Raw genomic sequence first — 13,048 nt, 5'->3', positions numbered from 1 at the left:
TAAGTTCAACTGTCTCTGTAACCGATGAGGAGAGTTCAAGTGAACAAACTACAATAACTGGGACAAAGTCTGCAGCTCCGACAGCATCATCTTTATTTAGCACAAAGAAGCCAACAACAATGCCAGTTCCAGAACAAGACAGTGACGTCACAAGTTTTACTGCGAGAGCAACTCCTCTTACTAGTATTGTGGAGGAAAGCTCTGGTCTGGCAATGACCACATTTAAACCATCAATTCTCTCAATATCGTATGAGTTCGAAAGTTCAAGTAATAGAGATTATACAACAGCAGCTAGCTCCACGACATTTAAATCATCTCACTCTTTTATTCCCAGTGCTACAGTGTTTACCTCAAAGGAATCTTCCACTTACATTGACATGGAGAGCTCTGGTTTCTCAGGTGAAGAGGATGATTTGGAGTCAGGTCCCGATGGATCTGGTGCAGGCGTATCATTTGAGACTCCTGCAAAATCTAAGGAGGATTATGCTGTGGTTACAGATGAGACTGAAATAGATGAGACTAAGAGGACTTCCGACATGTTAAGCGCAGCATCTTCAAATCCTTCCAGTACACAATTTGCATCGACCCAATTTCCAAAAATGATTAAAAACCCTACTGAGCCGCAAAAGTATGAAGGAACAGAAGAAACAGAGGGTTCAGGGACAGATAGTGCCACAATTTTGTCTCCTACACCATTAGCCTTACAAGGAACTGATTCATTATTAGCCTCAACTTCCTCTCAATATGTACGGTCCACTTCCTTAACCATGGAAGACGTTTCTCGTATGGAGACATCCACTAAAGAGCCAGTCATATACTCGACACCGGCCATGCCGGTCACAACTTTGACAATAAAGCCAAGCACTGAAGAAACATACAATTTAACGACACCACTGACATTTTTACCAGTTGAGACTCAAACCAAGCCATTTACAGAGCTGCTAATAGATGCTATATCAGGAGAGGAGACTAATAATGTCACTGACTCTCCTATTAAGATATTGGCCTCTTCATCTTTCCCATCTCACTTGACTTTAACTGAAACAACAGACACAAGCTCATTCACCCTAGGGTCAAGAGAAGAGGATACAGTCACCACAGTTCAAAACAAAACAGTCAAACAATCTGTCACAACCATGTCAGAAGTTGCTGATAGAGACTCATCAATTGATCAAACCACTGCTACATCAGTTACATCAGCGAAGGTTGGAGTAGTGGCATTTTCTGTTACCTCACCCAAACCACGCACAGAGGAGACTGGAATAGCAGTGTCAAGAGCTTCAAGTGCTTCCAGTCTTTATAGCACTCACACGCCTGCTGTCACATTCTCTGCTGATGTTACTGGAAACGATGGAACAGAGTTCCGCACTGATGTGACGCCGCCTCTGTCACATACCGATGCTCCACTGCACAGCACAATGAAAACAGACCAGGCACAGTCCACAACAACATCATCTCCCCCCTCCTCTGCATTACCAAGGACAGTGACGTTTAAGAGTAAAAGTGCTCCAGCAACTCCAGTATCCCCTTTCCTAAGCACAGAAAAACCCATCACTGTGAGTCAAGGCAAAACTCTGAGTGAGTTAACAACAGAGCTAGATAAAGAAATACTTCAAGAAACAGTTTCATCTCAAACTAATGGAGTACCATCAACACCAGCACAGGACGAGATCATCACAGGTGACCATATCACCTCCATTTTTACTAAGGACTCGGTTTCGACATCCACAGTGTCCTCTCTACAAAGCACTTCAAAGCCTGACTTAATTGTGAAGATTGCCACCACCTTTGTCCCCAAACCAGATACAACATCATCTGAAGGGTCCGTCCAACAGGCCAGGAGCGATAATGCATTCACTGATCTTCCCCAAACTGACAGCTCTAATAAAATTGTGGTGGCCACAACCAGTGCAGCGGCAAGCCAGTCATTTGTACATAGCACTGACGCACAAAGCCAAGAACCTATAATCAAAGGGGTTTCCACTGATTCTGAAGGTAGCACAAAGAAATCTAGTGAAGTCAATGAAACATTTTCCGATGCTGCAATAACTTTACGTCCTACCTTTGAAATAGTACATTCTGAAGGAACAGAGCCAGCGGAGATTGACCATACAATTCCAAAACATGCAAGCTCTGAAACTACAATAATGACCACCAGAATGCCAGCTGATAGAATTTCCTTCAGACCTTCTGTAGAAGTTCTTTCAGCAACAGCCCAATCACAGCCTGAAGTTATGGTGCAATATGTCACAACAGTTTCTCCTGTGCTACCTCTAACAACTACCCATGAGTCATTTGAAGAAGCCAGGTCAGACATCACACAAACACACCTTCCTCACGCTGAGCCTTCTTCCAAGGATGCATCACCAATCACAACTAACCCTGTTTCTGCAACCCATGAAACCCAACAGATTGCAGAATCTACCACCTCTTCTTTTGTGGCTGGAGCGTTGACTCCTGCAGTGGACAATGAGACGGTGCAGTACGAGGATATAGATTATTCAAGCCCAGATTATGGAGAAACACATTTGCTTGAAGCTGTTCCACAAAGCAATGTGACTGGATCACCAAGAGAAGCATTCATTACCAAACCACCTTCTATTTCTCCGACACCTGAGAGTCAACCTGTTGACTCGGTTAACAGTACTCAAAGGGGTGCAGAAGGAGAGGCAACCAAATCACCTGAGGTAGCAGCAGCTATCACTTTCCTGCCGTTGACATCGTCTCCCGTCAGTGTGGCATCTATTTCTAGTTCTAAGAGTGATGCAAAAATCACCAGCGAGCACATGTCTGCGGCAAGCACTGTTAGAGTGATTGGTGTTGCGGATGCGAGTTTCACCTCTGTGCCTTCATCAGCCTCAACCAAGTCACCCTCTGTCCTTAGCATTGGGGTTGAAAGGGGATCAGCAAGTTCTGAAAGTGTGTCTTTGAGTTCCGAGAGTATATCTGGAGAAGGTTTGACTACAACGAAACCAAAGATCAGCATTATGGAGGAGCAGCACACAGATAAAATCCAAACTGTGTCGAATGTGGGTACTACGAGAGCTTCAAAGATGGAGTCCGCTCGTACCGATATCAGCTATGGGAAAGAGAGGGTTGTGGCCAAAACCGAGGGGGCAGTGTCTCCTCACACTTATATGCATACAGAGAATACAACAATGGCACAAACTCAAGAACGAGGCCAGTCAGTTCCAGTTTCATCTGTAACAACTGCTCAGTCATCTTTTTCTGAGGAGGAACTGGACAGGGACGTAATCACACGTCCATCACTGAGTGGAGGAGAACCACCATCAAGATGGGAATCTACTGTGCTGCCTGACCCAGGACTCAATCTGGGTCATACCATCATTGCAGAGACTGTGGGAATTCCAGGTACGTTTCTTCAAATGGCCTTCATTGAAATAAAACATAATTTATTTCTATAAAAAAATAACATATCTTTCCTTTAATCTCCAAACAGGCATTCACTCCTGCTCACAAAACATTTGTCTAAATGGAGGTACTTGCTATACGAGTGGCAGCATCTATAAATGTAGCTGTGCTCTTGGTTACACTGGTGATCGCTGTGAAATAGGTAAATTACAAATTCCTCTTACAATATTTCACTGTTTTATCTTTCAACAAAGAAGCATCAATTTTAAAATGTATTGTAGTAAAGACTCAGACTAGTTTTTTCTTTTCTTTTGTGATTCATTATGTCTGTTTCCTCAAGATATTGATGACTGCCAGTCTAATCCTTGTCGCAATGGCGGTACATGCTTTGATGGGGTGGCTTGCTTCACCTGCATGTGCCTACCAAGCTACTCTGGCCGGTATTGTGAAGAAGGTAAGTTTATGGTGAATATGATCAAACTGATTGTTAGACTTATTTGACATGATGGAAGGATTTTCTTGACTGTTGAGGCAATTTATCTCATCAGTGCAGTTTTCTTAAAATGAATTGTTGCCAAGCGCAACTAATTGTTAATCCATAAATAAATAAGAATACTAGTGCCTTATGGAGGATTATGGAGTGAATAATGATTAGTTTTACTTTTTAGTTCTGTATTATCTTATTTTCATTAATAACAAGGAAGAATATCCACCAGTAAATGTAATGTGCCTGTCTTCTAAAGGGAATGAAAAATGCTACTGACATTGGTTTGATTCATGTTAAGTCCATAATGCATTCAAAATTATTTAAGACAATAAATCAATCTAATTTCAAGTGCCCATTCAGATTAGTGCACACTTAACTCCAGGTATGCTCCACTTCAAATCAAACAAAATACTGGAAATTGCGCTGGATGTCTGAAGTACTTAAGTACTTACCAATAAACCAAAGTTTTCTGTGCATTGCATATCTGGTATGCACAAAACGATAACGTTCTGATGTCCCCCATCCCCCCAACTTGACCAGTTTTCCGGAATGCATGGCATCATCTTCTTTGTTATCTTATTACCTGTGTCTGCGCCCTGAATTCTGTCAGGATCAGTTATCCCTGGGTTACACCCAGACTGTGTACTCAGATGCAGCTGCGGCTGATGTAGAAAGCTTTGCCAGAAAAAAGGGATAAAAAAAGTAACTTGAAGAGAAACAATCCTGTTCATGCTTAGAAGCTGGATTCAGGAAGGGTGGAACAAACACACCATGAACTGAGTTGCTGCAACATATTTTGTGGTGCATACAAACACATACCAGTGATAGGGTGTGTACAGATATAATACCCACTTTGAATTTCTATATCTTTAGGGCTTTTTTTTGTAAATAATGGACTGTGTTTCATTTAATCCTCAATCACATAACATCTATGGATACTCATGGAAATCTCTCAGAAGATCTGATTCAGCATAATAATGGCATCTTCCTTATTCTTTGGCATTTGGGTACAATTCTTCTTGCATACCTCATTAACTCCCAATTTCTATCCTTCAGATACAGAACTATGTGAGTATGGCTGGCATAAATTTCATGGGCAATGCTACAAGTACTTCCACCATAGAAGAAACTGGGATTCAGCAGAGAGAGATTGTCGCATGCATGGGGCTCATCTGACCAGCATCCTCAGCCATGAAGAGCAACAGTTTGTCAATCGTAAGTGAGAGACCACCAATAACACTCTTTAGTTGAGGAGCCTGCACACACCCTGCTTCATGAAACCTGCATCAACACTGAAACAGCACACGTCTTTTAAAATCACATCAAATGTGCAAATGTAGGTGTACAGTAAATATATTAAAAATTTTCTGACATTAAAAATAGTCTTCTTTTCTTTTACTTTTTGTGTCTGGAACCGAACAATGTTAAAAATAGCACATATGGTAACACAATGATATAATGGTATTTCACTCATTGCCCCTGGCAGGCCTTGGACAGGACTACCAGTGGATCGGTCTGAATGATAAGATGTTTGACAGTGACTTCCGTTGGACTGACGGCCGCCGTATGGTAAGATAGGCTACGTTCTCAGTGTTTTTGTTTCCGCAAACATGGCAAAGAGACTGCGTAAATATTTGGTAAAAACGCTGATGGCTGTCAACTCGGGAGCCTCGTTCTTTTCAGTGGATGTGGGGACTTTCTCATGATGCAATTTCCTTGACCTCATACTGCCTTGTGTATGACTACTCCGGTAGTAAATCTGACGTATAACTAGCAATATGAGCATCAGCGTGAGCTCTGGCTAAAGTCCATTGTAAAACAGTAGGCTAGAGAGCGTTTATAAATCAGTGGGACTGCTTGCTGTAGAGTCTGTGGCTACTGAACATTCCCCTCACTAGACAGGAGAAGTGGCTAACTACTATGTGCCTTTGTTGTTGTATAGATTGATGTCCTCACTTCACGGATGGTCCTCCAGGACTGGGATAGGGGAAGCACACAGAAAGCTGGGGGAGGTTAATATAAGCAAAGGCTGCCTATGGAGATCCTTTACTCAGATGAAAGATTGAGCGGTGATGAGGGTGTGAGTGACAGATGTGTAAATGCGACGTTGGCAGGTATGCCCCCCCCCTCAACAAGTCATGTAAAGACAGCAAGTCAGCAGGCAGCCACCCGGAGGGGGTGGATGGCCACCAAGCAGGCAGATACACAGATGGACAGCACCTGTGTTTGGGGAAGAAAACTGGATAGATGCAGCCAAGGGGGGGGTCTGGGTGGGTGGTCACCTCGGCTGATTTAAATATAATTATAATAAATAAGGTCACTTTTTAAACTAATATTTGGCTTTGGAAAAAATACAAGGAAAATTGATCCGTATTTGCGAGAGGGCATTGAAACCTCCAAGTTGCTGTATATTCAGTTGCTCATGTGTGTGGGCGCGTTTGTTTGAGTATTTTGAGCAGGATGCAGGCCTGCTGTGCAGTTGAAGGTTAAAGGGTCACCCATTTGGTATCTTAACGTGAGCTGAGCAGGAAGTCATTGTGAGTTTGCTACCATAATGACAGACTAGCAGAGGCACGATTGGAGGAGTGGCTGTGGGGCGGGGGGGTCACAGCTTTGAAGTGACTACCGTATTTTCACGACCTTATGGCGCACCTGCTGATTCGCCGCAGTCTCATTAACAGCTGATTTTTCGGTATTTCAAACATACAAAGGGCGCGCGGCTCAAAAGGCGCCGGCATGATAGGTGCGCAAAATAAAGCAGGAGCAAAACTGAGCTTGGTACTCACATCTTTAATCGTCATCAATCAAACAAGCATACTGGTGCGCGTTTTAAGAAATAGAGCCGGAGCAAAACAGAGTCATTAATCAAACCCATCAAAGTCCTCATCCTCTGTTTCTGTAGTGAACAGCAGCGCTAGATCTCCGTCAAACATGCCGGCCTCTTTCTTCATTGCCAGTCACTTTCCGTGCGGCGGCGTCGGCGCCTCGGAAATGATGCGAACAACAATGCTAGCAGACAGTTAGCCGAAGCAGCTACAATCCAGTCAAACTGTGGCGCTGCACTGCCTTCCACTCTGAGTGGAAGTGTGGTCTCCTTCTGTCGTCCAGCGCTCCCACGCAGCCCACAGTTTAACGTTGAACGGCTGGAGTTCTTTGGTTAATCCACCGGGGATGACGATGTTAAGCTAGCTTGCTAGTTAGCCCGTTAGCGCGTTAGCGCGTTAGCTTGCTTCATTCCGGTCTAGACCGTATCGGTGAGATCGCCGCGCACGGAGTCGCAGATCTCAGGAGCTGAGTTGCTGCAAGTCGTCTTCTTGCTTCCTCCTCTTCCTCCATTGATTCATTAATGCTGGATTCTCTCCCCGCTGCTCTATTCCCGTGTTCTGCTGCGGGACCGGCAGCCACCTCCGTCAACACGCCATAATAGTTTACTGTGGTGGAGCGCGTCGCGTATCACTCCGCCAGGCGCCTGACTGAGTCCGCCTTACAACAACAAATAGGCCGCGCGGACCAATGGACGCGCTGCACATTTTGAAAAAAATCTAAGACTTTTAGGTGCGTCCTATGGGTGTGAAAATACGGTATTTCAACCTAGAATGCGTTGACAGACTGCAGGTAACATCAATTCCTGGTTCAATGCCCCAGGGCATGACAGCTGTGTGTATGTTCTATATGATTCAGTATCTATGCATGTGCGTCTTTAGAGATTTTTCACCAATGATGTCACAGACAAAGCATAATCTGTGCTGTATGACATAATGACACAGCCTTCTAGTACAATACTTGCAGCATTGGACAGTGCTGTCTTTTATAAATGATGGAAACTCTTCCCATTTTGCAAGCAGCCCCGTGGTGAGGTTTACTGGAGTACAGGTTTTAAGCCCGTTTTGTAAATGTTTTGGTTTCAGTGCCTTGTAGTAGAGATGCATAGCCTGTAATGGTTTCTCGGAACTGAAGAATTGGGTCTGTTATAACTATTTGAAACATGCAGTGCTAATGTTTGATAACAAACATGTTAGAATATATTAGTAATATAACATTTAAGGCAATAAAAACCACCATAATGGCCTACTCTTTTCTGTGTAATTTCAGCAATATGAAAACTGGAGGCCGAACCAGCCTGACAGCTTCTTCACTTCTGGTGAGGATTGTGTTGTGTTGATATGGCATGAGGACGGCCAGTGGAATGATGTTCCATGCAATTATCACCTCACCTTTACCTGCAAGAAGGGCACAGGTAAAAAAAAATGCATCTTATTTAGCACAGGGCAACCCATAACTGAGTGCATGAATGTACTGAGGAGGAAACACAAACTTTGTAGAATCTTGTGGTTGTGTAAAATGTCCTCATTTTTATTTGACATTATTTTCACATCTATTTCTCAGTGGCCTGTAAGCAGCCCCCTCTAGTGGAGAATGCACGCACCTTTGGTGTGAATCAACAAAGGTACGACGTGAACTCCCTGATTCGATACCAGTGTAGGACGGGTTTTATTCAGAGGCACATCCCAACTATCCGTTGTCGTGGAGATGGAAGATGGGATATACCTAAAATCTCCTGTATGAATCGTAAGTATAGCAATTACTGATCCCCTTTTATCCTCAGTGTCTTCTGTGGTGCTTTTACAGATGCTGTTGTTGATTTTGTGCTAATATTTGATTTTCTTTGATAGCGTCGAATTATCAGAGGAACTATTACAGAAAACATCAACACACCAGTCTCTACAGCGTCAACAACTTTAGGACGTGGCCAGACGACAACTTATACTTTCACCATCAGCGCTACAGAGGAAAGAGAGACAGGAGAACGTAAGCAGATGAGAAAGTGATTGCTGTTGCCATGGCGCACCCTCCCTAAGACGAAAGCACATGACTGATGCATGTGTGGAAAAAGGATTTTCAAAGGGAAAGGACAAGAGAAAACTCGTTAAAAAAACCCAGGAAGATAGCCTGTAGTTTTCTTGCTTTGTGGATGACGATGGAATCTTTAAAGATATGTTGATACATGACTTTTCTTATCGAGGGACACTGTTTTATAGCAATGGCAATATGGATGAAATACTTTCAGCTGGCTACTGGAAAAGCAAAAAACTGCTGATGCTTGATTTTTAGTCCATAGGGTATAAAAACAATGCATTCATGATTGTTGACTAATCCCGTCGTACACCGATTGTGCTATTTAGAATCACCAAAAGTGTTCCTTATTCATAAAATAAAAACATGTTTGTGAAATTTTAGCGCTCATGTTATGTAAAGGCTGTGTTGTTATAAGTTGGATTTCATTTCAATACATATGCATGTATATTGATGTCCTCAAACTATGTTTATTCTGTCATGATATCAAAGTTTAACTTCATTCAGCGGAGGGATCGTTGGCAGTGACTGATCAAACAACTGACTCATAGGTACTATCAGTAGAATATCACATGCAACTTTAGAAACTTTTTATATAATCTCTATCCCACTTTCCAACCTTATCAGTAGAGGCACATCCTAGTCTGAAATGTCATTGCTCTGATAGTAGTGGTTATTCTGACACGAGTCTGAGTCACTGAGTCACTCAGTCAACTGTTTGCAGTGGTAGCTCTCAGAGAAGCAAATTACTGCCTTCCATCAGCTCCAGCTTTCACTGGATGTCATCAGTGCCTTGTAAAGATAAATGTTTATGGAGCGATTTCTATGAAAATAATTTTTTGAAAACACACAGATTATTCTTTTGTATGATATTTTTTTTTTGCAAGCCTTTATCCCCTGATGGAAATCCATGTCCATCAACTATTTTAAAATGAAAGAAGGGACATGTGGCTCAAATTGCCTCTATTTTCTGCTTGTGTGTGCTCTGTGCATACCTTACAATTAGCTGTGACAGCATGTTTACAATAACTATAATGCTGTTGCTAATTATATAGCTAAAGTTTTGCTCTCATCTGTTGCTGTTATGTTGGTGTTCTAGGTTGTGTGTCTTCTGCACGCTTGACTTTTCTGTTGTGGTCGGTTGGTATCAACCATTGAGAGAATGTATTTTGTGAAACGCTCAGAAAGACTTTAACGTAACGACTGTTTAGGCAAAGATGCATATAATTTATTTTCAAGCTGCTCCTGACCTAATTTCTTTTATACTGTAGTTAAAATGTGATGATGATGATGATGATGCTGCCACCTGACCCAGCAGGACTCTTCATACAGTTCACTATATGTACAAAAGGACATCAGCCAATATCACAACCATCCAAATACAATACAATGACAACTAAAATTTACTGAATAAATAATGGACTTGTAGGTCTTTTAAGATCTTTAATGCCAACAGTGGAGCAAAGAATGTGGGGAACCACAATGGCTGCAATAATGTTGCAGCCATTACTCATGAATGTGGATGGTAAAATGTCACCAGCATTTTTTTTTAAATGTTTTTCTGCCTGTGAATGTCTGTGTTTCATTCTTAACGTGCATATAACATCATTTTGTATTTATAACAGCTATTTTTCTATTTTACAATGTGAATGTCTGGGATTTCTTTTTTTTTTTTATGAGATCAAACTGTTTTTCCTGCTTTAAATCACCAAAGAAATAAAAATATATGGATATTATATCCAAATAACACTTAATATGGAGTTTTTCCACAGTAATTTGGATAAATGCTTCTGGGATGTGCTGTGGGTGTTCTCTTTGTGTTTGTGCAGCTTTCCTCCAGATATTGTGGTGTTCCTCTTAGAGGAACGATTTGTAGCTCTTTCGATGAAGGTGCAACCTTTTAACAGCATTTACTTTTTTAATCGTATGCTTTTTGGATGGGTCCCTCTCCCTGCTGAGTTTGGTGAAGGAAGCAATACCGTAGTTTCACCAGCTGGTCGCGCTGTCAGACTATTAAAAGCTTTTGACATCAGCAAATGGAAAATGTTTACCACTTAAATAACAAATGTTAGAAAGGACTAAGTCTCCTAAAGGGCAAATAAAAGAAAACTTTACAAAAATACAAGAAATCAGATATCCTGTTGAAAAAGTAAAGATTAAGTCACTAAATAAAATAGTAGATGTGCAATAAGTTGCAGAGAGTCATTCCCTGATGCCGTTTAATCATCAGTGGAACTCAGCATGGACACGTTTGCAGAACACTCAAAGCTGTCATGTTGTTTCTCAACATGACAGCGAAAAAGAGCATCAGCAGCATCTGTTTATTCTGCACTGAATAAAAAAAAGAAGACTTGTGCCTGTGCTGTGCAGGAGAGTTATGACAAATGAAGGGGTACTGAGTGGAATCCAGGTGGCACTCCTTGGTTGACTGCCGTTTCTCTGCCCACCCAGGGGAATGATTTCACGCTCCTGCACACATTTTTCCAAACATCTGGAATGGATGGTAGCATTTGATTTCCCATGCGTCCACATGATGACAGGTCCGGTTTTGACAGATCCCACAGTTTCATCATTACATAACATTTCATTATATCCAGAAAACATATCAATGCAACACGAAGTGATTCCATAGGCAGAGAACACAAAAGGTATATCAGTTTCACATATGAATTGCTCAAGAGCTTGTATTTATTTATTTTTTTGTCCACTCCGGTTTGGATTTTTAGTTCAGGTGGTTTAAATGGTGATCATCCATGCATATGTTTCTATTCTTATTTTATTTTGAAGGGCCGTGAACATTTCAAGCTTGCTTTCTCTCCTAGGGATCAAGAGCAATGGAAAACACGTTTTTTTTGTTGTTCAACCAACATATATAATGCAAGAATGTGATTTCTGCTGACCAAAGCAAAGTTGAGTCTGTAGCTCCTCAGAGCGGGTTTTAAAACTGTGCGTAAGAGCGCAGCAGAGGGAAGACAGGGGGATGCTGTGAGGGCAGCTTTGATGAATGAGCCCATTCCACTCTTGGTGGGTGCGTTTGCGCTACTGGTGTGTCTGTGCGCTATCTGACAGCGCGCAAACGCTCTTAAGAATTCGTGTTGTAGTTCTCAAGACAAGTGAGAAACGCAGAACGCAGCAGCTGCGCTGCCTTCCCAGGGTCACCTGGGGGGACACGCCCACCTGTCGGGACACGCCCCTCCCTGCACGCAGAGCGTGGACGAAGGCGAAAAGGAGACGCGGCGCTCCGGATAATTAGCCATTGAAAATGTCGGCAAGCTCCTCAAAGATTTAAGTTTGGTTTCCAAAACCATTAGGACTTCCTCTGCAAAACGACATGATGTAAGCGCCGTTCAAACTCCGCGGTGCGCGGCTCACAGAAACAGCTGATGGGGCAACGTCACACGACGCGTTGAGAGGAGGCAGAGAGAGAGAGAGAGAGAGAGAGAGAGAGGTAAAGGTAAAATGACGTTAACTCAGCTACGCTGGGGAAGTTACAATCAGAACATTTGGTGCTGAAAGTTCATGGCTGTGCAATTAAGTTTTCTGGCAAAGCACCAAAATGCAAAAAGACCCATGTTCGAGAAAATTCTGTTAGACGTTTGGGCAGCATGGTGACGCAGTGGTTAGTGCTGCTGCCTCACAGCAAGAAGGTCGCAGGTTTTAATTTGGCTTGCGGCCTATCTGTGAGGAGTTTGCATGTTCTCTCCGGCTTCCTCCCACCACCAAAAACATGCAGCTTGTAGGTCCAGGTCATTATTACAAAACACAATTAATTCTCATTTAACCTACCTGGTTAAATAAAGGTTAAATAAATAAAAAAATACCTTGCTGATGAGAAATGTTTATTTTTTCACTCACTTCCGTCTTGTGTTGTGCGAAAGAGCTATCTGCTCAAGGCGCATGTACACATTCTTATCTGCTAATAAAACCAGCTGGGAGAGAATCGCGGACGCAGCTAGAGAAGCTTTCATTCTCCCTTGCCGAAAGAAAGAATACTCGTCTCGTTTCTTAGACGGAAAAATGGCAGAGGAAAACGCAATATGATGTTTATTAGAAAAGAGGATGATGAAAACTGTGGGGGGAAAAAAGGAAAAAGAATGCTGAACTGGGGGAAGCAGCTGCGGCTGCATCCCCAGTGGGGGTGGGTACCGGCACTGCTGCGGCCGGGTCTGGAAGCTGTGGCCCCAATGGTCAGCCTCCCTCCAGAGGTCAGTGGTCAGCCTCCCTCCAGAGGCTTACCACTGGGAGACGGTCTCGACCTCCAAAGGTCTTGGTCTCATCTCGGTCTCGACCTCCAAAGGTCTTGGTCTCGTCTCGGTCTCGAGCTCCAAAGGTCTT

The 13,048-nt window shown here is 42.8% G+C and overlaps 1 protein-coding gene across 1 annotated transcript in view; it reads left to right on the top strand.

The window, feature by feature from the left end:
* LOC137918020 (neurocan core protein-like) overlaps nt 1-8,672 on the top strand; it is a 20,096-nt gene extending 11,424 nt beyond the window's left edge. Inside the window, exons 6-13 of the mRNA XM_068760763.1 lie at nt 2,074-3,372; nt 3,461-3,574; nt 3,713-3,826; nt 4,916-5,074; nt 5,346-5,428; nt 7,952-8,096; nt 8,246-8,428; nt 8,533-8,672. Coding sequence (XP_068616864.1) covers nt 2,074-3,372; nt 3,461-3,574; nt 3,713-3,826; nt 4,916-5,074; nt 5,346-5,428; nt 7,952-8,096; nt 8,246-8,428; nt 8,533-8,672 — 2,237 coding nt within the window. The remainder of the gene's footprint in view (nt 1-2,073; nt 3,373-3,460; nt 3,575-3,712; nt 3,827-4,915; nt 5,075-5,345; nt 5,429-7,951; nt 8,097-8,245; nt 8,429-8,532) is intronic.
* Nucleotides 8,673-13,048: the final 4,376 nt, after the last annotated feature.

This window comes from Brachionichthys hirsutus, chromosome 4 (assembly GCF_040956055.1).
Source record: "Brachionichthys hirsutus isolate HB-005 chromosome 4, CSIRO-AGI_Bhir_v1, whole genome shotgun sequence".
Lineage (NCBI taxonomy): Eukaryota > Metazoa > Chordata > Actinopteri > Lophiiformes > Brachionichthyidae > Brachionichthys > Brachionichthys hirsutus.
The sequence above is the reverse complement of the archived record's forward strand: the minus strand, read 5'-3'. Positions and strand labels throughout refer to the sequence as shown.